The sequence below is a fragment of the Meriones unguiculatus genome, chromosome 9 (assembly GCF_030254825.1).
Source record: "Meriones unguiculatus strain TT.TT164.6M chromosome 9, Bangor_MerUng_6.1, whole genome shotgun sequence".
Classification (NCBI taxonomy): domain Eukaryota; kingdom Metazoa; phylum Chordata; class Mammalia; order Rodentia; family Muridae; genus Meriones; species Meriones unguiculatus.
The window spans coordinates 64,792,262-64,819,499 of record NC_083357.1 but is presented as its reverse complement, the minus strand read 5'-3'; the positions used below and the strand labels follow the sequence as shown (position 1 = coordinate 64,819,499).

The 27,238-nt window shown below is 45.9% G+C and overlaps 2 protein-coding genes across 3 annotated transcripts in view; one reads left to right on the top strand and one right to left on the bottom strand.

The window, feature by feature from the left end:
• Positions 1–17,947, top strand: part of Dock5 (dedicator of cytokinesis 5) — a 179,125-nt gene extending 161,178 nt beyond the window's left edge. The window contains exons 43-52 of the mRNA XM_021635507.2: positions 5–89; positions 866–952; positions 3,599–3,775; positions 5,065–5,148; positions 5,943–6,080; positions 7,318–7,484; positions 11,168–11,336; positions 12,178–12,316; positions 13,033–13,133; positions 13,663–17,947. Of these exons, the coding sequence (XP_021491182.1) occupies positions 5–89; positions 866–952; positions 3,599–3,775; positions 5,065–5,148; positions 5,943–6,080; positions 7,318–7,484; positions 11,168–11,336; positions 12,178–12,316; positions 13,033–13,133; positions 13,663–13,767 (1,252 nt within the window). The 3' untranslated portion in view covers positions 13,768–17,947. The remainder of the gene's footprint in view (positions 1–4; positions 90–865; positions 953–3,598; positions 3,776–5,064; positions 5,149–5,942; positions 6,081–7,317; positions 7,485–11,167; positions 11,337–12,177; positions 12,317–13,032; positions 13,134–13,662) is intronic.
• A 2,366-nt stretch (positions 17,948–20,313) lies between these two features.
• Gnrh1 (gonadotropin releasing hormone 1) lies at positions 20,314–27,100 on the bottom strand. 2 transcript variants are annotated; one of them, XM_021635514.2, is made up of 4 exons: positions 24,453–27,100; positions 23,473–23,614; positions 21,816–21,911; positions 20,314–20,503 (listed from the first exon to the last, which is right to left on the bottom strand). In XM_021635514.2, the coding sequence occupies exons 2-4, from the start codon at positions 23,611–23,613 to the stop codon at positions 20,462–20,464; spliced, it is 279 nt and encodes a 92-aa protein (XP_021491189.1). In that variant the 5' UTR covers position 23,614; positions 24,453–27,100; the 3' UTR covers positions 20,314–20,461. The 2 variants fall into 2 exon arrangements, with proteins under 2 accessions (XP_021491189.1, XP_021491187.1); XM_021635512.2 differs by having other exon boundaries at positions 23,473–27,100.
• Between the last annotated feature and the right edge of the window lie 138 nt (positions 27,101–27,238).

Below are 27,238 nucleotides of genomic sequence, written 5' to 3'. Positions count from 1 at the left end.
CCAGCTACTACAGAGCCAATGAGGTCCAACAGTTCAGCTATTCCCGGCCGTTCCGGAAAGGAGAAAAAGACCCGGAAAATGAGTTTGCTGTGAGTCCACTCTGTTTGTCTTCTGTGGGGGGACAGGAGGGGCTGGGGAGAGGGGTGGGGGTCGTACGTGTGCATTTGGAGGCCAGAAGTCAACCTTGGGTGCCCTTCCTCAAGAGCTTCCCATCTTTGTTATTTTGACAGTGGGTCTTCCCCTGGGACTGCAGCCTGGCTCGGCTGGCTACCCAGTGAACCCCTGGGGACCCTCCTCCATCTCTCCTCCCCAACAGTGGGACTACGAGCTCATGCCACCACATCTGGCTTTGCACATGAGTGCTGGGGGTCCATCTCAGGCCTTCATGCTTGCTCGGCCAGGCCATCCCCACCTGAGCTATCTCTCCAGCCGCTGTTTGCCTTCTAGTGAGACACAGTGGCTTCCCCCACATCAGCTCACACAGCAGGTTGACACTTCCTTCACCTGTTGGAGAACCTTGACCTGTTGATCACTGACAGGCAGGCTGCCATCTCAGTGGAAACCTCTAGAGGGAAGTTCTCAGATGTGGGCTGTGCTTCTGGTCCTGCTACTGATACAACCCTAGCAGAGTCACGCCCATATTTCCTGGCACTCTAGTTTCCATCCTTAGAACGAAAGGGCCCAAGGAGACTGACCCCATGCAGACTCAAAGCCCACAATCCCTGAGTGTTATGAGGAGTTGTATTCCATTCCCTAGAAGACACGTGAGAATGGAGTCTTCACCCCAGCTATGCCAGAGGTTTGGGGTCAGTTGTAACCCAGATGCTGGCCACTGTCTTACTTTGTATTTTCTTTCTTGCACCAGACCATGTGGATCGAAAGGACCACGTATACGACAGCCTATTCCTTCCCTGGGATCCTCAAGTGGTTCGAAGTCAAACAGATTTCAGTCGTGAGTCATCTGGAGTTGTAGCTCCAGCGGGGTGTGTGTCGTGGGAGCCTTTCCGTCTGCAGAAATAATAACCGCTTTTGTTCGGTCCCGCTGCAGTCTGCACCAGCTTGGCTTGCCTCCTCTGGCCGACGTTGTTTTTCAGAGGAGAAAGAAAAAGCGGGCTTGTGTAATAGGGTCGCTTTGTAAGACTGATGTTACAACATCAAGCCGAAAGGTCACGCTCAAAGAATGGTTCTTTCATGGCCTAATGAGCATTGTCCCCTGTCCTCCCAGAACGCTGCCCGTGCCCAGAAACATTACTGGGATGCCTCTGGAGAGTTGCCTCTCCGCCACATCATCTTTCCCAAAGCCCCTTCCATTCTTTTTGTTGCCTTCTTTTTCATCCCATACTGGCCTCTGCTTGGTACAACTAAAAAAGGTCTCCTGTTGCCTCTCTGCCTCGGTCTTTTCAGCCAGTGTTCCTCACGACCTCAGACTATGGATCCCACTGACTATTTCATGTGCTCTTGTGTTCAAGGCCTCCTGTGGCTCACCAGCATCTGCACTACAGAGCCCATTCTCACTTCTCTCCACCTGCATTTCTCTCCATCCATCTCCACCTACCTCCATGTATTTCCATTCGCTCCCCTTTCATGTCTGTCTGCCTTGATCCGTGGCCATCTTCACCCTCTATCCACCACTGCCTGTCTCCTCCCCCCTCTGTCCACCTTTATCCGTCTCCTCCCATCTCTAAGAAAGTCTGTTTGAACTAAGACTTCAGTAGATTTAAGTAGTTACTGACATTAGGTCATTTTGGGGAGGCTGGCCTTGTTGTTCTCTTGCTTACTGTTCAGTTAGACCCGTCAAGCTTAGTGTGGGATCCACCTTCTCCACGCTGCCAACTCTGGAACACACAACCCTGGGCGGATATCCGTTGTGGTGTCTGTGCCCTTCACGTTCTAAACATGTTTCTAACCCACCCTTTTTGAAAATCTTGAGTTCCTACTAGAAGGATACACCTGTCTCCACCAGCTCTGAATTACAGTGGACCCACAGAATATATAATTCCTCTCTCAGCAATTCAGCCAGCCTTGGGTTTCACCAGCTGTGGATTGTATACTGTGTATTTAGGTCTCGCATGACTACCTCTATTCTAAATATATACAGACTTATTCCCTAGATAATGTGTAACGTTCGCCACTATAACCCTAGGTTGTACCAGTCATTCAAACCCATGTATCGTGGCACAGACCTTTAATCTCAGTACCTGAGAGGCAGAGGCAGGTAGATTTCTGTGAGTTCAAGGCTAGCCTGGGCTACATAGTGAGTTCCAGGACAGCCAGGGATACATAGTGAGATCTTATCTCTGATAAATTAATTAACTTTAGGAAAAGATATGCATAGGTTATATGTAAATACTATATCACTTTGGAACCAAGGCATTCATGCATCCTTAGATTTGGGTGCCTTCAAAACCCAAGAGCCGGTGCCCCTACATATTTCTGAGCTGGCTGTGTATTTTCAATCCTTTTGTAACCAGTGCACAGCATGACACTTCTTAGCATAAAGCAGGCATTTGGGGAAAAGTTCCTGAGCTGATTAGGTACAGGCAATGTTAGGCACTAATTTGGCATTCACAAACACTGATTTTTATACCCAACAGAGGGGAGAGGAGAAAAAAAGATATTCTGGGAGCCAGGCATTTCTTGGAGCTGGGCATGGTGGCACATGCCTGTACTAGCATTTGGGAAGATGAATCAAGAGGATCAGTGCTAGTCTGGGGCTAGTCTGGTCCTCGTCATGGGTTAAAGCACAACCTGGGCAATGTAGCAAAACCCTGTCGGATAAAACAGAGAAAGGAAAAGGTAGAAGAAAAGGGAAAGGAAGAGAAAAATCTTTCCTGGCCATTATGACCCAGAATTTGATGTATTCCTCAGTGTAGGTGGTAAGTCATATTATTTAAGAATGCTTTCTGGGTAGAGATGTTAGGAATAAAATCTTGGTTAGGAGGACATGTGACCAATAGTGGGTAAAGTGAAGGCACTGGCTTTTGGGGAAATATGATTTTGAAGAGGAATTTCTAGAAGAGGGATTTAGTCCCCGTGACTACTTTTTCAGCCAAAACTCAGCATGATACCTCGATCTTCCTGTTTCTTCTGACTTCCATTAACTACCAAATCGACCCTAAGGTGATGAGGCATGGGTCTAGATACAGGAATTCCAAGATGACTTGCTTTTTCTTACCAAGGAGGTACCTGAATTTTCCAGGGGACACTTTCCATTTTCAGTGACACAGAAGAGTCTCAGGTCTGCTAGCCACCCATCTCAGAGCCACTGTGGTGGGTTTGCCTAAGAGACAATGTTGTAACAGGTCTAGATTTTTTTTTCTTCTCACATTTTTATGTGTAGATATTTTGTTCTGAGAAACACTCATTTCCTTAACCCACATTTTACAACATCCCACTTCCTAGGAAGATTTTTCAATAGCTGAAATTTTGTAATGGACCAACAGAAAAACATGGGACCCTAATACACAGAATCTTAACAGTTGAATGCCCCTGCAGATCCAGGAAATTTCCCTCTCTTGAGAAGAATGATCAGGTTTGTTTCAGTCTTTGCAGTGGAGATCACAGTGGGTCCTTCTCCCATGTGCTCTGTATTCCTCAGGAAGAAATCAGCCCTTTGGAGAACGCCATAGAAACCATGGAGCTGACCAATGAGAGGGTCAGTAACTGTGTACAGCAGCACGCCTGGGACCGGTCCCTCTCTGTGCACCCGCTCTCCATGCTGCTCAGCGGCATCGTGGACCCGGCTGTCATGGGGGGATTCTCCAACTATGAGAAGGTTAGTCGAGCTCCTGGATCTCACAGGACGAATGGACCTCCCTCTGGGTCATGCGCCACTCTGAATGGGCACATGGACACAGGAATTGTCCATGGCTTCATAGCTGACAGATGCCCCGCCATTCTGTCCACTGGGAGGAAGACAGCTCAGGGTTGTCCCAGAGTACAGGACACACTTCCAGTGAAGCCACTTTTAGGGAGAGTAGAAATGCTTTATATAGAGAGAGTTTCCAGGAATCTCTAGCCCAACTGTCCACATTGTATGGACAGAAGACAGTTTTAGCTTGTATTAGTTATGTCTCTGCTGCTGTAATGAAATACTTTGACCAAAAGCAACTGAATGAAGAAAGAGTTTATTTTGTTTATGGCTCCAGAGACATAGAATCCATCGGGGCAGGGAAGGGATGGTATGTTATGGTGGCAGGAGCTGGAAGCCAGCTGATCACATTTTCATCCATGCACAAGAAATGGAGTAAGACTAAACTCCACTCTCATCCCAGTGATGGACTTCCTTCAGCAAGGCTCCATCTCCTACAGTTTCTATGACCTCCCCAAGGAGCACTACCAGCTGGGGGCTAAGTGTTCAAATACATCGGCCTTTGGCTGGCATTGCTCATTCAGACTGCCACGCAGCTTCACCACAGATTCTTCTAACTGGATGTTTCATCTGTTACTATGAAAAGGCCTCTGTAACACGGAATAGGGTTTGGCTAGGGTACTCTTTATATTGGAGGCCATGAATTCGGTGTAGGTAAAGACAGGAATCATAGCTGTTAGGGGACGTGTTCAGTGGCTGAATATTTGGATTTAGATAAACATATAGCCAGGAAACCCCTTTGATGAGGCAGAAGTTTGCATAGAAGAAGGAGCTGGAAGACTGACATGGGGGGTACTGGTTTCCATTTGTACACAGTATCCCAGAAGAGTGCAGGCTTTGTGGCCTGTCACTCCTGTGGCCTCATTCTGGCTTCCTATTGGCCACTATATGCTCTCAGACACAGGTGTCACCTCTCTGAGCCGCAGGCACCTACAAAATGAGGAAACTTTCCAACTTAAAGGATGGGTTTGGGGATTAAGGAAGCTGTCCTCTATATATAGAAAAAGGAGTTTATTTAATATACATTTCTGAATTACTCACTGTGTGAGAACAGTGGTTCTGAGAAAGGGACAGATTTTCCATTAGACCTTTTCGGGTTGACATAAGAGGTTTTCTCCCTTTTGAAGCTGTCTGCCTCTCCACTGGAGTTGGGAATGTGTCATAAGTAATGTTTGCATATGCTCTTCTTTCAGGCTTTTTTTACAGAAAAGTACCTACAAGAGCATCCTGAGGACCAGGAGAAGGTGGAGCTCCTCAAGCGACTCATCGCCTTACAAGTAGGTAGCCAAGGAGTCGTGCAGCCGACTGCATGCAATGTGCCATGGGTATCTGCTGCACTTGGCCCTAAGGCAGGCTCTGTAGCTTAAGTGTAGCTACAGGCCACTTTCTGGGACCCCTCTCTGTCTCTCTTTCTCTCCTGTCTGGCTCTCTGGCTCTGGCTCTCTCTGCAAGTGCAAGAGAGAGAGAGAAAGGGGGCTTGGATGTGGCAGTACCCTCTTGCAGTGTTGGGGAGGCGAAGTGGGCAGTTTTCTTGGGCTTACTGACCAGCCATCCTAGTTGATGAATTCCAGGTCAGTGAGAGACCCTGTCTTTAAAAAGCAAAACAAGCTGGATGGCATCTGAGAATGACAGCAACGGTTGTCCCATGTCCTCCACGTGTACATGCATGCAAGACACACACATCCACACACATTGACACACATAGAAATTCTGTAATCCAGTGTATTAGCCTGTATTTCATTTCTTGCTAGCATATAAGGGTCCCGTTCTTTTCCTTATCATTTCAATAAATACTGCCGGAAAAGCAACCATCAACCCAGTCTAAGACCAGTGATTATCCCAGTGCTCAGTGGTAGCAGCCTTGCCAGTTGGGCCTCTCTGGAGTCTTTGGATAGTTGTCTCTTCCTCTGACAGAGTTCCCGAGCCCTTGGCTAAAGAGGGGCGTTTCCATTAGCTAATTCTGTGTCTTCCCGTTCGCCTCTTGGATTCCATCCCCCTTTGCCCAAATCTCCAAATCTGAATTGTCCTCTCCCCAAGCCGCTTCTCTTTCCTCGCATGCTGTTTCCTCCAGATACCCCTGCTCACAGAAGGGATGCGCATTCACGGGGAGAAGCTGACGGAGCAGCTCAAGCCGCTGCACGACCGCCTCTCTTCATGCTTCCGTGAACTCAAGGAGAAAGTGGAGAAGCTGTACGGGGTCATAACTCTGGTAAGCTTCATCCAAACGGCCCTCAGGCTTTCCCTAGTCTCTCATGACGTCGCTCAGGGCTTCAAATGTCCAATGGATCAGGCAGGAGAGCCGCCTTTAGTCACCTTGAACCATCCCTTGGGCTAGATATTCTCAAACTTGACTGACCTTAGAAACAGGTACTTATGAAGCACAGATAACTGGCTTCAGATTCCCTGGGGGAGTGGGCCCCCAGTTTACAATTTTCACACGTGGCTGTTCCACCCAGGTGGCTGGACTGGGGGTGGGGCACATTAAGAACACTCAGGAGCACACCGGTTCCCTTGTTCCACACATTGGCCATTCCTTCCTGCCCTGACTAATTTTTACACCTCTTCCAGATCTTTTTTTGGTTTTGATAAAAGTTTGGTTTGCCAGACCTTTAGAGGAAAGGGAGGGTTGTAAACTGTCTTTTCCATTGCGTGCACCTGACTGACTTCCCTGCCATCGCTGACATACCCCAGGAGGTTACATCACTGTGTGTTTCCTACCCTCCCCACGCCCCCGCCCTCCAGGAGCGGAAAGGAAGCAAGCGCGCTGCCAACCTGCCCTCTCTCACAACTGATGGTGTCATTGGTTCTGGTTCATGGCTGTGATCTTCGGTCCCTGAGTTTACCTTGCCCTCTCTAACAGCCTTGTTGTGAACCCCTGACTTGCACATTCTCTCCTCAAATCAGAGCTCAGTGTATCGCCCCGATAGAGTTTCCCCCAGAGGACCTTTGCCGCCACCTCTTCCAGCCGTCAGTGTGGACAGTCCTGCCAGGTGTGGTGATGCACGCTCGTAACCTTATCACCTAGGAGACTGAGACAGAAGGACAGCTGAGTTTGAGGCCATGCTGAGCGAGATTGTGCCACTTGCCCCCACCCCCGACCACCTAAAGTCTTCTCCATTCCTTCGCTCCCGTGACTACGGTCTAGGCACGTGTGTGTCTTGCCCTCTCCGTTCCTAGACGATAAGACTGAGCTTTCCTTCACCCCACTCTCGTCCACCATGGTTAGAACCCAGCCGGTGTTAGAAAGCAAATCTAACAGGATGCCACACGGGGTCGGTGAGCCCCTGGTGATGATAGTTGTCGTGGAGGTGTGACATTCCAGCGTTCTGGAGACTCACCCTGCTCAGCCTCCTTAGACTTGGAGACCAGCAGGGCATCTGGCCCAGACCGCGTGGGCCGCACTGCGGGCTGCCGACCCTGAGGGGCTGTGTGTGTATGTGTTTCAGCCACCCAGCATGACGGAGAGGAAGCCGAGCCGCGCAGGCTCCATGGTCCTGCCCTACATCCTGTCCTCCACCTTGCGCAGGCTGTCTGTCACCTCCGTGGCCTCCTCGGTGGTCTCCACCTCCTCCAACTCCTCTGACAATGCGCCCTCCAGGCCAGGGTCTGACGGGTAAGGCTGATCTTTGCACTTGCTAGTACCTAGACATTAGCCTTGGGCACCACGGTGAGACTCGGTGTGTTTGCACACCACTCCTTTGAGGAGAGTCGTTCATGGTGGTGGGCCCCCTTCACGTCTTGTCTTCTTCCTGAGGAACGTCACTGACAATGCTGTTACTAAAAATTTAAAAAAAAAAAAGAAAAATTCGTCTTTTACCACCTACTGAGCACAGTTGCCTTCTAGGCACAGCTTCATTTCTCATCACGTGTATCATTTTCGAAAACAATTTCAAACTTAATTTGCCTTAGCAATTATTCAGAGAAGAGTATAGTGTAGAATTCCAAAGGTAGAAAATGATGCAACACGCACATGCACACAAAACATCTTAATGAGTCTTTAACATTCAGTTTATTAGAAACATCAGTAGACAGTTTCCCATGCATGTGTGGGTGTGTGCAAGTGTGTGTGTGTGTGTGTTTGTGTGTGTGTGTGTGTGTGTGTGTGCTCTTCATGCAAGCATGTGTAGAGATCCGAGATTGGTGCTGGGCTATCTTCCTCAGTTACTCTCCACCTGACCTTTTGAGGCACAGTCTCTCCCTGAGCCTGGAACTTACTCTGTGGTTACACTGGCTGGCTGGTGATCCCTGGATCCCCGTCCTTGCCTGCAGTGCGCGCTGCTCCGCCCCGCTGTTTCTACATGGGCGCTGAGGATCTGAACTTGGGGTCTCATGCTTGTCTGGGTACTTAGCTCACCAAATCGTCTTCCCAGCCCTCCACGTCTCATCTTAACCCCTGCTCCAGTACCACCTCAGAACTGACGTGAGCACTCAGGCTCCTGCGAGCCCCCTAGGGTAGCTCTTTATAGGAAGTCAAGCACCGAAATGCGTGCTCTTCTCTGCACTTATTTCTGTGGATCTTTTCATCTGCTGGGCCTTGAAAAACACCGTGTCTCAGAATGCAGTACCCGTCCTTTAGCTGCAGATATCCTGGTATATGTGTACATCACGCCACCCTCCACCAGCGGCCAGCCAGTGGACAGCAGACTGAATTCAGCACTCCAGTCCCTTTTCAAGATAAATATTGAGTGCCACTCCCTTATAGGTATCAGCAATTGATGCATTTTTTTTTCTTTTTGTCAGTTTAAAACTAGCAAAAATTATTAGGGGACTGCTCTGTGAGGATGAAATGTTGTTAAATTACAAAAATCAAAGTACAGAAGTTTGTTCAGCAAGTGAAATAGTGAATGAATAGGAAATGCAATATAAGGAAATTGTTTAGATGAAAACTATAATAATGGGGAAATAACCATGAGAAAAGATTTAGGCGTGTGCAGTATTGGGTGGGTAGGTAGGTAGGTAGGTAGGTTGGTGGGTGGGTAGGCAGGCAGACAGACAGACAGATATTGCTGCTATATGATAAAATGATGGAGAGATGATAGATGAAAGAGAGAAGAGATTTAGGTGGAACTTCTAAAAGGAGATGTTACCTTGAAATAAGATAAAGAACTTTCAGCCAGGGGTTATGGCTCATACCTACAATCCCAGCACTCAAAGGCTTAAGAAAGGAAGATTTCTGAAATTTCAGGGCTACCCTAATCTCTTGTCTTAGTTCCTATTCTATTGCTGTGAAGAGACGCCACGACTGAGGCAAATCTTCGAAAATAAAGCACTGAATTGAGGGCTGTTTACAGTTTCATTGGTCAGTCCATTATTATGGTGGGGACATGCAGGAGCATGGTGCCGGGACAGTGGCTGAGAGTTTCATCCTGATCCACAGAGGTGGGGGAGAGAGACAGAGACAGACCAAGAGGCTGGGCATGGGCTTTTGAAACCTCCAGTGATAAACTTGCTCTGACAGGCCATCTTCAAGTCCTTCTCAAATAGTGCCACTCCCTGATGACTAAATGTTCAAACAAAAGAGCTCCTGGGGGCCATTTCTGTGCAAACCAAGACAGTGATAGTGTGACACCAGACTAAAGGCAACAACAACAAAAACCTACAAAGAAGAACTTGGAATCTGAAGGCCACAACCACAGTAATGTCAGTGCTGCCTCAGGCACCGTCCCTTGAGGTCATAGCTGCTGACAACAATATTTAATCTAGGGCTTAAGAAAGGGAGAAGTGGCCTGCTAAGCAGATCAACTAATACAGAGAGTGACTCTTGACCCGATCCTAATTCTGCCAAGCCACCTGAAATTTGAAGATTGTATGTTTGATGAGATTAGGGAATGACTCAGTTTTAAGCATGATAATGGCACTGTGGTTATGAAAATGAGACCTTGTCTTGTAGGAATGCCCTCTGAAAGTATGGTAGCTATGACAGCAGGCATCCCCTCCCAAGTCATTTAATAAAGGGTCGGGGGGCTGTAATTGGGTATGTAGATGAAACAAGACTAGCTCGGAGTGAAACCCAATACTAAACTGTAACAAAAACTTTGCCCAATCTAACTTGAGTAATCCTCCTGCCTCCACTTACCGTGTAGCTGGGACTATAGGCATAAGCCGTCATCCTCAGCTTCAAATACCTTATTTTTACTTAGTAATAAGTAAAACCAAGATTTAAAAAATTGGACTGTCTTTTTCATGAAATACCCACTTATGTCTTAATTTTTAAAAATCAGGCTACTCTTTGGCTGGGCACGGTGACACATGCCTATAGTCCCAGCACTCTGGCAGAGTGGCTCTCAATGAGTTTGAGGCCAGGGTGGTCTACAAAGTGAGTCAAGGACAGCCAGGGCTACACAGAGAAACCCTGTCTCAAACAACAGCAACAACAACAACAACAAAAGGCTACTCTTTCTATGTTTTGAATAGTAAAGAAAACCTGCCCTCACCTAAAATATTCACGTCATGTCTCCACCACTCCCCTCCATGTGCAGTGTTTTATCATGATTCTTGAGTGGACCAGTTTTCGTTATGGGATGTGGAAATCTAGCGTTATACCTAGCAGGCATTTCTCAAAAACACTCATTGGTGCCGAGCGTCCCGTTTTTGCAGATAAGGAATCTGAGATTGTGCCCAGGTTACCCAGCAAGTCAGTGTGGGTAGAACTGACACGGGCCCCGCAGCCCCAGCACACAAGCTGTGACCCACTACAGAGAGCTCCAGAGAGATGTGTCACTCTTTGACCTGACAGGTTCTGTCTTTTTCTCTTCCCAGAACAGAGTATATACAAATGGGGCCTGGGGAGCTGGGTCTGTCAGTAAAACGCACGAGCACAAGGACCTGGGTTTGAGTCCACATCAAAGCCAGATGTGACAGCACACATCTGTACCCCCCGTGCTAGAGTTGAGTGGAGATAGGCAGGCTCTGGTAGCTCTCCGTTCAGTGAGAGGCTCCGTCTTGAAAAATAAGGTGGAAAGTGATAGAGGGAGATGCTCAGTACTGACGTCAGACCTTCACACGCATGCTTGCATGCCTACACGTGACCTGCACACACACATGCACATATCCACAAGAGAACAAATACATAACATGCAGGGGCAAGGTGTGATAAAGATTCACTAATGTTTTCTCCGTTTCCCTTGATAATCTCATTTCTGCACATTTTACCCTGAGTTGTTTGTTTGATCATTAGACTCTGAGAACCTGACAAGTTGGATAAAGATGGAGTGGAGGGTCTTGCTGGTGCGGTGTGGTGAAGTCTAATCATTCTGGGACCAGTGCTTTGTGACTTTTGTCCTTCCTGGCTGACAGGTCCGTCCTGGAACCACTGTTTGAGCGCAGAGCTTCGTCGGGTGCCAGAGTCGAAGACCTGCCACCCAAAGAAGACAGTGAGAACCGGATTAGCAAGTTCAAGAGAAAAGACTGGGGTCTGAGCAAGTCACAAGTCATTGCAGAGAAAGCTCCAGAACCCGATATAATGGTAAAGAGAGAGGGAGAAAGAGAGAGAATGAGAACAAACAAGTGCAAGCCAACACTGGCCGGGTACCACTGCCTGCCCCTCCACTATTACCTCTTCAGTCACTGCACAGCAGTGAGTCACAGATAGAAGGCTGGCTGCAGCTAGTCTCAGGACGCAGCAGCCCGTGGTGGTGTCATATCACAGATGGCAGGGAAAAAAGCATTACACAGAGAGTCTCAAGTCTCCAAGTCAATACTGGTACAAGATCACACACCCACAGCGTCAGCGCGTGCGTTGCACTTGGAATTGTGGCTCTTGCCTCTGCGTTCCGTGAGTCGGTGCAAACTTTTTCATCTTTAAAGTAGATGCTACTTTCTCTTTCATAAGCCACACCAAGGTGTTAAGTGTTTGCAAGACCAACTTTTACTGAGCGTCAAAGAATCGAGCCGGTGGTCAGACCAGAAGTTATCTGTGTTTGGGTGTCATTCCCAGTGTGTATCTCTGCCAGAGTGTCTGCTGTGTAAAAGTGACAATTGGAGAGGGCTGGGTCAGGAGGGAAGTGTGAGGAGTGGGTGGCCATGACAGCTTGCATGCGGTTTCCGTGCATGGCTAAACTAGCCAGAACATTGAGCTCTGGGTTCAGGCATATAGTGGAGAGAAGTAGATAGAGTCAGATAACCAAGCCAGCCTGGTCCTCACATGTGTGTGTACCCACACACTAGAGAACAGAAAGACCAATGGCCCTTGGAATTAAGCCCTTCTGTTAGTTTCTGTCCGGCATGTAAGGCTGTTCTGGGTTTACTGAGATCAGCAAAGTCTACCATGAAGGTTTAATGTTTTTGGTTTCTTCCTTTGTCTCCAGAGCCCAGGCAGAAAATCCCAGAGGCCAAAGAGTCTCCAGTTGGTGGACAGCCGGCTGACGCCATTCCACAGCTCTTCACCCCCACAGTCTACAGCCTTGAGCCCACCTCCCCTCACTCCCAAAGCTACAAGGACCCTAAGTGAGTTTATCCATGTCTCCTAGATTCATTCTGCTAGGAAATGGAGTATGCCCATGAACCTCCCAGTTCTTAGTCAGACCAGCCACAAATTGCATGAGGATGTTTGGTTTTATCCAGTGGCCACTGGAATCATCAAAGGGCTGGAGTTGCACTTATTTCAATAGCAACCTTAAGGGTCTTCCTGTCCCTTTCCAACCACGAGTCACTTACAAAGTTGTCACTGACTAGTTAGACCCAATCAGGGCTAATAAATAGGCCCAGTCCCTATGCTGCTGTCAATCCGAGACCAGCCATATGCAGCACTCGACAACTTGAAGGTTCCCAGAGGCATAGGGAGCACGCATCTGCCAGAGCCAAATAAAGACGGTGGTCAAGGGTTGGGTGCAGCCAGGTGAGGCTTGCTGCAGAGCATATATACTTCCCTAAACACGGGGCACATCAGAGAGCACTTTCCTAAAGTGAGGAAATGTTCTCGTCCCCAGCTTAAGAATAAACATTGGAATTTATGCTTCAGAACGTTGTGTGAAGCTTTCTGGCTAATTAAAGGGCACCTGTGGTCATGCGGGGCACGAGGTCTTCTCCATTCTTTCCATAGAAACTTCAGAAATGGCTATAGCAATGCATACGAGGCTAGTACAGGTCTCCTTGCGGCAAGCATTATTTTTATGAGGTGTCTTCAGTAAATCGTCACTCTGTCTCTTTTGTATCACTTCCAGGCTCCCCATCTTTGCAGACCGATGGGCTGATGGCTGCTGTCCCTCCTCCACCTCCTCCTAAAAGCAAGCCCTATGAGAGCAGCCAGAGGAATTCAGCTGAGGTAGGAACCCGCCCCTAGGAAGACAGACAGTGGGTTATCCACACTGTGTAAAGGGGAGGATTTCCCACACGTGTGACACTGTAGCTAGTGCTTGGTTCACTCCTGGAGCCTTGGGAGATGGGAAGGGAAAGATGCCAGGAGCCCGCTTCATACAGTCATGTGATTGGAAGAAGCATGGTCTCTGCTTCCACACTGGTGGTAAGATGAATGAGTTCAAGTTCACACCAGAATAGGTATTGGTTCCAGTAGACTTAGATGGGTTCATTCCAGGTACCCAACCTGGCAACCATGTGGTATGATGCTAGTGTGTGTGTGTGTGTGTGTGTGTGTGTGTGTGTGTGTGTGTGTTCAGCTCAAGGGAACAAGGACAAATAAGTACCATAATAAGTACCATCCCCCCTTTTGTCTTATACAGGTGGTATGAATAAATGCACATTAACTTAAGAATAAAACCAAAGTGTGGAATGGGAGAAGGATGAGTTGGAAATAAAGAAGGGACTGTTTCTCATTCCATATGTCTTCTCCCCAGATTGCACCCCCCCTGCCTGTCCGGAGAGAAGCCAAAGCCCCACCTCCACCACCTCCAAAGGCTCGAAAATCAGGCATCCTCTCTTCCGAACCAGGCTCTCAGTGAGGATGTCATCCTGGCTCTGCACCCCCCGAGTGCCTTGGACCACTGTTGCCTGAGAATGGCCCCCAGAAATGGTGGCCTGCCGTGCAAGGCTCCCTGCCAGCACTGCTTCCTGCACTGAGAGGATCCCGCAACCCAGAACTGTTTTGTAGCCCACAGAACTTCCGGAACTGGCCATCTGTCTGCATGAAAAGTGCTCTCCTCTTCCCACGATGGCATGTTGGCCTCAACCACCGACTTCCTGGACCTGCAGATGCCTCTGCCAGCAAGCAGTTCTGTGGTGACACAGGGATAGCGGGGTAGAGAAGAGCCCCTCTTGGATTTCTGACTTCTCTTGGATTTCTCGGTTAGCTTCTGAACAGCTGTGCTCAAGACGTCCTTCCTTCCCTCCTGTCTGCATCCCTAACGTGTATTGCCTCCTGAAAGAGCCAGATACCAAGAACACTCCAGGAGCTGCCCTGGTTCTCGTTCCCTAATGCCTACTGTCTCCTTTGAGGGAAAGAGCACACATGTGTAGCAGAGGTGGGCCACGCTCAGGTGTGGGCGGCTTCTCTCGAGAGGCTGGGGACTCACCCACTGGCATTCTCCTGATGAATGGCCTTCCTCTCGCAATGGTCACTTGCTGTGCCTTGGATTCCTTTGAAGCTCATTTGCACTCTGTTTCTCATCCTCCTCCTTCCTCTGAGCCCAAATCCTGGGCTCTAAGGGACATAGGAGCTCTGGTTCTACCAGGTACATTTCCAGACCCCGTTGGACAGACGAGGTGGTCCCTGCCTGCTACTTGATTTTACCCTGGAGAATACAGTGCAATATTCCCTTTGATTATTTATTCCTTTTGATCATAGAATTAATTTGATTGCTTGCTAATGGTACTAATGTCCATATACTCCTTTCATAAGGAAAAATTAGCGTGACTTGGATGTCCAAATATTTTGTTCACATAAATGACCATAAGATGTATACATGTTTTGCATTAGAGGGGGTTTAAAAGTCATACACACACACTCTCAGTCACCTCATTTTGTAGGTAAGGAAATTGAGGCTTCACACAGGAAGTTGACTACAGGCTTTTACTAATAGCCCAGCTTGCTCACATAGGGTGTGCCCGAGGTAGCAGGTAAATCCAAAAGACAACCCTAACGAGGTTTTCAGTACCTAGCCCCGGTGAGAATGGTATGTGAAAAGCCTCAGATAATTCTGTCAGACTTGGGTGTTGACGGCAAAACTGAAAGCTTTCTGGACGAGGCTTGGGTGTACCCTGAGCTTTCTAGAATTTCTCAGTGACCTTGCCCTGAACCTTTTCTTCCAAGTTCAAGTGAGCGGAGGGATTTCAGCAGTGAGAATCTGCATTTGCCTACCTGCCTCTTTGTTTGCACAGCTGCTTTCACCACCACCTTCAGACAGGCACGCCTGGTTGGAAGAAGCAAAGCCTAGAGACATGCCTGGCACTGGACTAGAGAAGCCAGTATTCATATCCTAGGAAGCCTTGAGAATCTCTGTTCTTTACCTCCGTCTGGGAGCACCCACATGCAATCACGGGCTCTGAAATTTTAAGCTACTTTGGTCTCAAATCCCAGCTGTCACCGGTAACTTTGCATTTGAAAATCTCTGAGTATTTGTTTTATAGGGTGCTTTGCTGATGGGATGCCATTAAGGTAGAATGGGTCATGCAATCAGTGACGTTCTTTCCTAGACCTGAGCACTGTTCATTTTTCTTCAAGATATTTGAGGGTGAATTCGGGTATGCAGCTGTTCCCTAAAAAGATGGCAACTTTGGACACCATTGGCATGTAATAAGAATTGAAGGGTTTCGTCGTCGTTGTTGTTGTTGGTTTGTTTTTGCGTGTTTTTGTTTCTTTCTTTGTTTGTTTAAGTGAAAAGAACCAGGCTGTGCAGAGAAGCAGGAAGGCACCAGAAGGGTAAACTAGAGGGCTTCCATGGAGCCCGGAGCTTCTGAGGTGAGCCCTAGCAGACTGGTTAAAAGGATTTGAAGGTGTCACCATGCTTTACAGGCTGCCAATGAAGCACAGAAACTGGGTGGGAAAAGCAGAGCAAATCCACAGCCTGTTCTCGAAGACTCGTGGGAGTGAGCCCTCAGCTTGGGTCTCTGAGCAGAGCTGGCCCTGTCGTTGCCCGGATGTGCCAAACTCCCCACCCCCCGCCTCTTTTTGTAAGGAACTTTTCTATGGTCCCCTTTCCACAGTAATGAAAAATAATAGCTTTCAACTGCTTTGACACAAAGGACTGTGGGTGATACAGGTAGGAACTGGTTTACAGGGCGCTGGGAGATACACCTCTTTGGGAAGGTGCCTTAGGGTTTTTATTGCTATGATTAGCTTGTATCAAGTTGACATAATAACTAGCTGGGACAGAAGCTATGGACGAAGCAGTTTATTTGAATAAGAGAAAAAAAAAATCATCCTTCCTAAAGTTAAAGACTGCAGTGATGTTTAACACAGAAGTGGAAAGAAGCTGAGGGCAGGAAGAACCAGTTTTTATTGCCCTTGGGTCTATCTCTGGGTGACTGAAAGGCACTAAAATCAGCCCTGAGATTGTCACGGTGTTTACGAGTGAATATTCATTGAAGGCTTGTGAGTTCGTGGTATTGGTAAGTGGCACTTTTTTTTTCCCCCTTTCCCTCTCTGCGGTGGTGACTTGTCTTGCTCTGAGGTTCTTATTTAAGATTTCATTCAGTATACACTTGCTGAAGGCCACAGATCTAGCTCCTCAGCACACTCAGTAGAAACAGCCTGCTGTGCAATTCACTCTTGGCTTGCTGTAGGATCAGAAAGCCTGCACTCTGTGAAAAGGAAGCCCTGAGTTAGGCTGCCTCCTTCCTCTATCTCCACCTCTTGTTTGACTCCAGAAATGTAGTCATTTCTCCAGCCAGGGACGGCCATTGTACACGTAGTCACCCTGCAGATCCCTTGGCTAAAACAAGGTGTGCCGCAGGAGGAGCCTCTGAGGTGGGATGCTAACCACCTTGTCTATTGCTTCCCGAGTTGAGTCTTTTTACCTGCTCCCAGATTGAGGGGCACATTTTCATCTTGCAACTTAAATGCAACTTATATACTCAGATCACAGGAGTGCAGAGACACGGCTAGATGGTAGACATTCACGTGACCTTTTCTCGGACGTGACTCCTGTATCTCAGAAGGTGCCTGAGTGCCAGGGGCACCATTCTGTGAAACATCCTTGGGAGGTGTTTCCAAGTTTGTGCCTTCATCCCTCACACTTCTCAGGTATAAGGAAAGGGGCATAAGTCCCAACCCATCAGCATAAGACAGCAGAGAGGGTGTCCCATGACACAAGTCCATTTCCGTATCTGTGATAGATCTGAGACTGCATGGACTTGGTCGTGTTCTCTCTGCCCTGGCCTTTATTCTGAGGGAACCAAAGGAAGTGAGATTTTTGTCCAAAGGCTTTTGCTGTAGGAACTGGAGTCCACATCTCTCATCCTCTACCGGTGCTTTGAGCCTCCCATGCCTGGCTATCCTGATCAAAAGATTTGTGAATATTAATGAGTCTGGCATCTGTGTTTGAGATATTGGTACACCTTGTCCTAATTCTCATAGCAGCCTGTGGATCGTAGTCTTCAGAACCACTAACTGGCCTGCTCAGACTTTCCTTGTGTACTTTGGGCAGTGGGTGACTGCTGTTTTCTTGGACATTTTCATCCCTCCATAAGTGTGTTACTTAAAATTTTAAATCTGAAGTGCTGAAGATGGAGCTCCCTTGCATAGCTCATGTGAGGTCCTGGGTTCTATTCTCAGTACAGCAAAAGGAGTAAAATTTAAGAAGTGGAGAAAAGTGAAGCTTCTCTTTGGGTGGGTTCAGAGTCAAAACATCAGTTGTTGCCTACGAGAGAACTAGGTCTTGGTTTGGGGCCTTTACTTCTAGCTGACTCTCCAGAGGCGCTTGTAGTTGATCTTCTACCTACATATCTGAGCTCATTTCTCAGTCACCTCTTACAAGTTGCTCACCCAGGATCCTGTCAAAATTCCTTCACCATGATTTTATAACTAACTGGGTTTCATACATGGACAGTTAGAAAGATGTGTGTTGAAGAGTTTTGTTCATATTTGCTGTTATTTATTTTGTAAATTAAAAGTGGAAATGTATTTTAAATTTATTTTGTGTTCAGCTTGTTATTGTTCTTAGATTAATAAAATAAGATCATGGACTTAATGGGTTTTTTTTTTTCCTCCTATTGACACTTCACCCTCAGGATCTCTCTGGCTCATTTTATTACAAGATCCTGTTGAAATGCCTACCGTGGGGTCCTGGTGTCTGTCTTACACAGAACTAATAAAATCTGCAGTCTGTTCATTTCTTTCTGCCTTGCCTATCTATACCTTTGGTGTCTGAGCTGAAAGTTTTCTGGTGGGAATTAACTTCAGGTATGCAGGTTCTTTGTGTATTCTTTAGGCATGGATAAATAAGTAAGTGGATAAATAAAAGGATCTAAGCTGACCCAGTTAATCTATTAATTTTTAAAACTAATAACGTATTATTATCTGTGTGTCTAAGGATTAGCCTATGTCAGAGACTCAATCTGTGGGTCACAACCCCCACAGGGGGGGGGGTCACATATCAGATTTTCATACTATGATTCAAAACAGTAGCAAAATTACAGTTATGAAGTAGGAACAAAGTAATTATATGGTTGGGGTCACAACATGCAGAACTTTATTAAAGGGTCGAAGCATCAAGAAGGGTGAGAACCACTGCTCTGTGTGCTTATTAAAAATGTATGTGGCATTTGCCCCAAGGCATAAGTGAGTGTATAGGCTTGGTGCGTTCCAACTGAGAAATTCTACTTGTGTAGGCTGTCGGCAGCTCTAAGTGTTCTTGCACTGATTCACAGTGTGTGTGTGTGGTTCTTTTTAAGTTACACTGAAGGTAAAGTTTTCAGATGGAGAGAAATATTTGACGTAGTAAAGGTAATGTTTTCACTATTCTCCAATCCCCTTGCTCTTTTGGACCATTTTTGTGTATTAAGTGGGCCCAGTAGGCTTACAGATACTGTGTCCTCAATTCTAACACAAGCAGCTGCTGTATGAACACTGTTTTATCCCATAATGAGAATCCCCAGGGATGATGTTGATAGCAGAAACCCAATGCTCCAAATATAATGTAGAAATTAAGGTCTGTTGCTTTTTTAAAATGTTTGTTAATAGCAACTTCAAGGCCAGTTTGAGCAACATGAGACTGTAAAATAAACTGAAACATCCATGAAAGATGGTAGAGTTTTACTTGCCAATCAGTTTTTGTTTAAAAAAAAAAAAATCTTTCATTGGGCGTTTGCTGAGGTTTGAGTTTTTCTGGTGATCCCACAGCTGTCTGGAAGTTCTGAGGATGACAATGTGTCAGTCATGTCTAGGAAGAACCTCATGAACTGGCCCCAGTAGAACCGTGTTGACTACGAGTCCCAATTTCCTATTTCAGTTCCCACAACCAGGCTCTCCCATGTCTCAGGCGTCTGGTTTCACTGGCGTCTTTGCTGTGCAGGTTAGGGAGTAGTGCTAAGCACAGACCCAGCAGAACTGAGTGGGTCTCCTAAACTCTGAGGCTCCGTTTTCCTGAGTGAAGACCATCAAGGTTATTTCCCATCTTGCATGAAAAGTTCTGTGCATGTAGATCTAGCATGAGTGGTCCAGGAGACACGGAAACACCAGTTCCTGTCAAGTGAAATACAAAAGCTCTCAGGAAGGAAGACAGCCTTAAGCCATGGCCCCTGCCATGGCTTGGATGTGGTGTATGTCTTAAAGATTCACACTCTGGAAGCCTGTTCCCAAGGTTGTCAAACCTTTATGAGCAGGTGGGTCTTTGGGTCATGGTGAAAGCACCCTTAGTATGGACTAATGCCTGTCTTACAAAAGAGAGTTGCTATGACTGCGTCAGTTACTATGAGAGTAGGTGGTTATAAAGGGAGACCACCCAATATCTGGCATCTGTGAACATCCTATACCTCTGTGATATGTGGTTCCATGAAGTAATACCGTTGGCTAGAATATGATACAACATAACAGATATGGCCTCCCAAGCTTGGACTATTCAGCCTCCTAAACTATGAACTGAAAGAAACCGTCTTTCCTTATCAAGTCTAGCCTCAGGGATTTTGCTACAGCAACAGAAAACTGAAACAGTTCTGAGCCTCACACCACAAAAAACAAGACCATATGGAGCCAGAAGGCACTGGACCAAGAGCCCAAACAGCTCTGCCTCCCCTCTGCTTCAATGGGATTCTAGCTGACTACGAAAGGCAAAGAGAGGGTAGAGAGTTCTTTCTCGGCATCAGGAAGCCATGGCCATGGGTGTATCTGACTTGCAGGGCTCAAGTATGCACTTATAATCCTATAGAAGCCAGGTGGACTAGCCTCCTCTGAACTCTCCATGAATGAAGGTGGATGTGAGCAATAGTCTCCTGATCAACAAGACATTAATGTCATCGTAGTTTTTTTTGTTTGTTTTTCCCCACCCACCACATCCTCATTTAAAGACCTGCACCCAAAGCTCAGAGTCAGAGGCACATCATGTTTATAGGACTTCATCCACAACACATTATTTTATTATGAAATCCATACTGCTGGGTATAAAAATGCTGAGGTCCACACAATTACAGGTCTGTAACAGGTCACAAATCTCAGTGTCAGTGTTACACTGGAGTGTTGTGGATCCTTCTGGACCAATGCATTTACATCTTCTTCTGCCTGGTTTCCTCTTCAATCAGACTGTCCTGAAAATACAGAACATGCATGTCAGTGTTGAACTGACTAGCTGAATTTCACTGTTTCTGACATTTTATTTTCTAAAATTCAGATCTACGAACAAGTGCATTTGTCATCACTCACAAGTGCCAGAAACATAACACACAGTATCTTGCAGAGCTGTTTATAAAATATCTACATTGATCACTGAAAGCATGACACTGTGCCAAAGAATTGAGTCAACCCAGCCCTGGAGTCCATCATGATGTCATGCCTAGGGGAATCTCAGTGCTTGTTATTTTGATTGGGCTATAAGTAAGAATAGAACAAGAAAGGGAATAAAGATGTCTGACCACCTTCATTTTTGTCCATTGGGATTGGAAATTGAAATCACTTGAGAAATTTTTCAAAAATCAACTTTATCTTCATATATGATTCACTGAGGACTTCTCTGCTTGTCTGGGTAACTAGGAGTTAGCCATATGCTTCCTGACTGCCAGAAATAAGTGGGAAGGCAGCTCAATGAACACTGACACTCAATTCTAGGCTCACTTTCTCTACTCATGTTTGTTTCATGTTTGTTCTCATGAACAACCTGTATTTCAGTCAGTGTGGTAACACACCCTTGTAACTAGTTTCTCCAGAGGCTGAAAAAAGAAGCCTCAAATTCAAGTCCAACTTGGGCTGCAGAGCAAGTTTGAAGGCAGCTTGAGAAACTTAGTGAAATTCTGTCTCACTTTAAAAAAAAAAAATTATTTTAAGTAGGAGGGCGGCTAAGGATATAATCCAGTGATACAGTGCTTGCCAGCATGTGATCATTTCTGGGATCAATACCCAGTAACAAAGAGGAGACAGGGGAGAGAATGAGAATGAATCCTATATTAGACCAATAGATTTCCTTTATGGTGGGCTTTAGGCCTAACAGACCTGAAGTCAGATCTGTGGCTCTGAGCTATAAACTTGCTAAGTGTTGACTACTGTAATCCCAAGGGGATTGGGGAGCATTGCCTTTGCTTTCTATTGTTCCCAGGGTCCTGGGAGCAATGGCTGAGTCACTCAGGGGTTAGCAATCAGCTCAGAGATGAGTAGTGAGGGGTTGAATAGCCCTTCAGAATTAGAGAATTACAGTGGGGAGAAATTTGCTGTTTATTCCAAAGACTGATGCTGGGCTTAGTACGTGAAGGTTATGGAGACATATTTGAGTCAATTTAAGAGAAACATAGTTTCCAAACACGAGTTCTCGCTATGCCAAGTGAGTCAGGTAGCTCTGTGGGGCTGGGAAGCCACTGCATCCAAAGTCCTTTGGGTCTCCAGCCCTATGTGATGACCACTCTAACTCACCAGAGCTCCTCGCAGGTCTCTGAGGGGTGAACGGGGCCAGTGGACAGTGCATTCAAAGTGCTGGGGTTCTGCCACTTGATCCACTTCTTTGCCCATCTGCAGACAAAGAATGACATTCTCAAAGACGAAGATAAAAGAAACAAAACAGAGTTTTCCATTTGTACCAAGATTTGTCTGGAGAGAGGTCTGAGGATTGTGAGGAAGAGTGAGAGGCTTGGAGAGTTGTGGAGTCTGGGGATTCAAGGATGCGCTCTTAAAGAGTAAGTGGAATTTCGGGAGGGGATGGGGACAGTAAAAGGTCGTGTTCTCTGAGAAAACAAGAGTCAAATGCTCCCACCCTCAAGAAGAGACAGTTTTATAGTCCTAGTAGGGCTGGATTTCTGTTTGTTATGTTGTCTGTTGCTACAGTTTTTTCATTTTATCTCCAACAGGAGTTTGCTCTGTATCCCAGATTGCTCTGAGGCTCACTGTGTATCCTAGGCAAGCCTTGAACTGGCTTAAAGTAGTGTGGTTATGTCTCTATAGACAAGGGGTGGAGTTGTGATGACAGTTTTTAATAGCCAACTTGATACAATATGTGATCAACTGGGAAGAGATTCTGTCTAGATCAGGTTGGCCTGTGGGCATGTCTAGGGGCCTTACCTTGAATGCTCACTGATATGGGAGGCTAGACCTGACTGTGTGAGCCCACTGTGGGCAACACCGTTCCCTGGGGTTGATTTCTGGGAAGTTAGCTGAGTGCTAGGCATGCAGACATTTATTGATTTTCTGTTCTTGCTATGGCTCTACCTAGCTGTTTTGAGTTCCTGGCTTCACTTCCCCACAACGATGGACTCTCTGGAATTGTATGCCACATAAGCCATTTCCCCCTAAATTACTTTTTATAACAGTAGAAATGGGACTGGGACAGACTTCTTTTTTTTAGCCTCTGAAGGACGGTGACTATAGGTGTGAACACCACACCCAGCTAGGCTGTATTTATTTATAGTTTCCACTACATTATAGTTGCATGAAATTTGCTGCACAAATAACCTACAGAGCGGAGGCTTCGGATTCTGGGGCTTTGTTGCATCTTCAGAATCAGACAATGCCTTGGCTTTAAGTTCCTCAGCTACATTTCCTGCTCTCAGCGAATGGAAGTGGCTTTTCTCACATAATCCTTCCCACCCTTAAGAAGTGAAGTTTTAAAATAAAACAAGCATCCCACATTAATGCTGGTGTTGGGGTCATAATCTCCTTCATAGGAAATTAGATGCAGTACGTATTCCACCTCACAATCTTAAACTGGTAATTCATGGAGTTAAGCAGTCTCCATTTTCTTTGCTTAAATGCCTCTATTAGTGACAATAAATAACAGCACATATGTCCTTGATATAGATACTTACTGGAGAATTATACAAGAGTATTGATTTAATAATCATCACAGACATTTGAGAGCATGCTGCCCTGTGATACACTTGGTGTGCCAGGCTCTTCACACCTGTCCTGCTGTTTGGTTCCTTAGTCTCTGTCCAAAGCACAAGGAAGAATTTGGCTTCCAGTCTGTCAAGTCTTGTCTCCCTAGCATCAGTATCTAGGGTAAGCTCACAGGAGTGCCACCGGGGCTTGCACTGCATGGCTCAAGCAGCTAGAAGTGAGACAGTGGTGGGAAACTTACCTCCTGGAAAGAATCAACCAAGTGTTCAGCATTTCTCTTTCCTCCCGGGCGTAATCCATAGGACCAGTGCTGGTTGGAGCAGCCTTCCAAACACAGAGTCAGCAGAAGAAGAGCAGCCGTGAATTTGGGGATCATCTTCATTCTAAGGGGCATCAAGATACAATCATGACACACCCAGACTGCAATGAGTGAAAATGAAGACTGCTTGTCAAGGAGGCCAGCATCTGGACCACCAACCCTACACAAGCTGTACAGGGAGCCAAGAAACACAGGGGCATCTGCCTGTCTTGAGCTTGCTTCTCAGACACTGGGAACAAACATCTGTACTTCATTCTGGCATCCTCAGTACTTTTTTTGTGGTTAATGTAGTCCATCTTTTATTTTTATTTAGTTACCTGCAGCCCATAAGTCATCCTTTACCAAACTCACACTTTGTCTGTACAATCCCCAGTAGAGCTTAGTTCTCAACTCTGTCATTCATGAGGTTAGAAGCTGGGCCATCTGCTCTGAATCGGAAGCCTCCGTTAAGTGTCGATGGCTAATAAAAGACTGTTTGACTTTGCTACCCTGTGGCACACGTGACATTTCTCTGTCTGTCTTCTGGTCGTTAGTGCATCACAGCTGGCCGGACCGGCTTCCAGACCAATGTAGAACTCAATACTGATCCAGGTGGAGACACACCTATCTTGGATGGGCCCCTTGCCAAGTAAGCCTACAGTTAGGTGATAAAATGTGCCTCCAAATTATTTCATCTGATGGGGATGAGGCTAAGATCAATGTCCAGCACTGGGACACGAGCTGCTGAGTTCTCAAAAGGTTGGCTCTTCCCCAAAGGCTGGTGGTTGATAAGGCCGGTCAGTGAAGGGCAAGGCTTCCTTGGTTCCCCTCACATCTAAACTGGACCGTTGAGGGCAAAATATCCCTCAGACATACAATATCAAGCAACATTAAAATAACATGAGAAACACAAAGAATTTTACCTGTTTGGATATGAAAGCCAAAGGGACAGCAAGCTTGAGTGGCTTGGACAGTGGCTTGAGTGCTGCAATGCTTCTCTTCTCCTCTTTCCTTTTTATATGAATCTTTTCCCAGGACACTGAAGTCTTCCCCGCTGGTGGATGACGTGGTGCAGGCACGGCGCAGCACAGACCATCGTTTTAATAGTAACTTTTAAACCCTCACAAAAAGCCTTTTAATGGCGACTGTAATTAGAACACCTGCTGGTCCATCTATTACATTTACTTAAACCTGGTCATTAAAATCTTAGCTAAAACTTTCACAGCTGAAGCCACCATTCTAACGGATTAAAATCCAGCCATGGTACATTCCCCTGAGGGAGCTGGCAGAACTATAAAGGGTTCGAGGAAAAACCATGTCTTGGGCTAAGTGAAACTTTCAGGGAAATTAGGCGATAAATACAGAAAGCTGAGGCAGAGTGCCTGGGAGCCAGTGTAAGCACCTGGGGTCTCTGTAAAAGGAAACATTTAAATCAGATAATCTAATTTCAGGCTGATGAGATGGTTCAGTAAGTAGAGGTTGATCCCAACCAACCCTAATGGCCTGAGTTCAATCCCAGCATCCCACAAGGTGGAATGAAAGAACTGATTCTCAAGATGTCGTCTGACCTACATGTGTGCCATGGCACATTCATACACACATAAACACACATGAATGTAATGAAAAAAATTTTCCTTTTTTTTGTTTTTTTCCAGACAGTTTCTCTGTGTAGCCTTGACTGTAACTCCACTCTATAGATAGAACAGGGTTGTCTTAAAGTCAAGAGATCCACCCCTGCCTCTGAAATTTTTCCTGTCTTTACCCTGTTTATAATCCATCAGAATCAGTTCTATTCTATCTACCTGTTAATCGCTCTTTGCATGTCATCATCATTCAATACATATAGGTTTCAGTGACTCACTAAATGAATAAAGGGCCTTTAAGCCAGGTTTGGCACATGCCAGCCACCTCTATTTCAGCTTCAAAGATATTCTATCTGATAGAGAATGGAACTCCTATATACAATACATTGTAAAACCTGTTACATCAGCTAAGCTATAAAATGCTTTAAAAACATGGTACAGTGCTGGTAGGATGGTAACTGCACCAGTCATTGCCCAGTGTTCTCTGAAATAACTACACTCACAAGGGTTTCAAGTAAACAGTAATAGCATCAGGCCCAAATAAGAAGCATTGGCTTCCCAGGCCATCTCTTCTCAGTCCTTATGACAGGGTAGGGAAGAGGGACTTCTCAGTAACTAAGACACTTCATTTAGATACCATCACTAACATGCTCCTCTGACACAAAGACTGGAACCTCTTCTCACTAGAATAAGCAAGTAAGGCAATTTTTCAATAACAATTCCTTAAGTCTGAACAATTTTGGTTCCAACAACTGCCCATTGTATATTGTTTATTAGAGATGTGTTTCTAAACGTCATTCAAGAAAAGGAGCATGGTAGTTGGCTAGGACTAACAGAATGATACAGACGTGTGAGCTGTGTTAACAGTGAACTACTTACCTCCATGGTTCCATATGGAGGTAATTTCAAACATTTCAAAATGCTTATGATCACAGCAACCAGACTCAACATATCGTTGGCTATGTGTTGGCCTAAGTAGTTGTCTTAGGTCACACAGAGCCTACGGACAGAAACCAAATCTGTCTTACATTCTACAGAGTCAAATAGGCTCTTAAGCTGTTCTGCAGCCAGTGAGGTTTTGAGGCTTAATAGCAGACTTTTAGATCTCTCATGATTGCAGGCTAAGGCCAATTTGCCAAAGGCCTGAAAATGATAAACTGGGTTTGAATAATTGGACTTTATAATTGTCACGATTTTCTTTTCTAAATTCGAAAGAACGGTTCTATAAAGAAAAACTACTCCAGTTTGAACATTAAATAGCTCAAAATGACTGCAATGATGACTCTGTAAAACCTTCCTGAATGACAGGTGAACCACCTCTGTCTTGCCCTAATGTAAAATCCCAGCAGGAGGACTGTGGGGCTAACTGTAGCGCACACCGCTAAGCCAGGCAGTGAAAGGTCTGAGGATAAAGCCTTGGGGAACATGTTTTATCCTGAAATAATGCAACCACTTTCCTTTGTAGTTTGACGCTTTTCATTTTAAAGATAACTGCTTCCTTGGGGAATTTAACATAATTCTAGAGTTCCACATGTATAAAAGATGATTTAAAGTTGACTTGGGGGCAGACATGACATAAGTAACAGATTCAGAAAATGAACTGGAGAAAATAGGTCTTGATTAATAATGGAAGCCATCATAATAATGACCTTACAACATTTCTTACTCAAAATCCCTTCAAACGGTTGCTGAGGAACTTGACTGTATGTCAGCCTGACGTGTACTGCCTTAGACAGTTATTCAAGTATAACACTGAATTTCATCAATGAAAATCATCTGATTTAGACTGAGAACCTTTCTGTAGTACTCCCACAGGTTCTATTTTAATTTACACACGCATCTCCCTAGCTAAATACAATGCAAGTCTTACTATTGGGAACCCTCCCCCTTTCTTAGAAATCTCTCTCCTAGATTTCTTACTCAATATAGCAAATTCCCACTGATGTTCATCGGCTATAGAGCAAAGGAAATCACTGAATGTCTTCCCTAGTGTAGAACCAAAAGAGCTGTCTGTATCTTGGTGGTCTCTGAAAAGATGATCAGGAAGCCACACCCAAGAAGTGAATTTGCTTTAACCTTGGCAAATGCAGAAAGTGATGACTTTGAAAAGCAAGAAGAGAAACAGC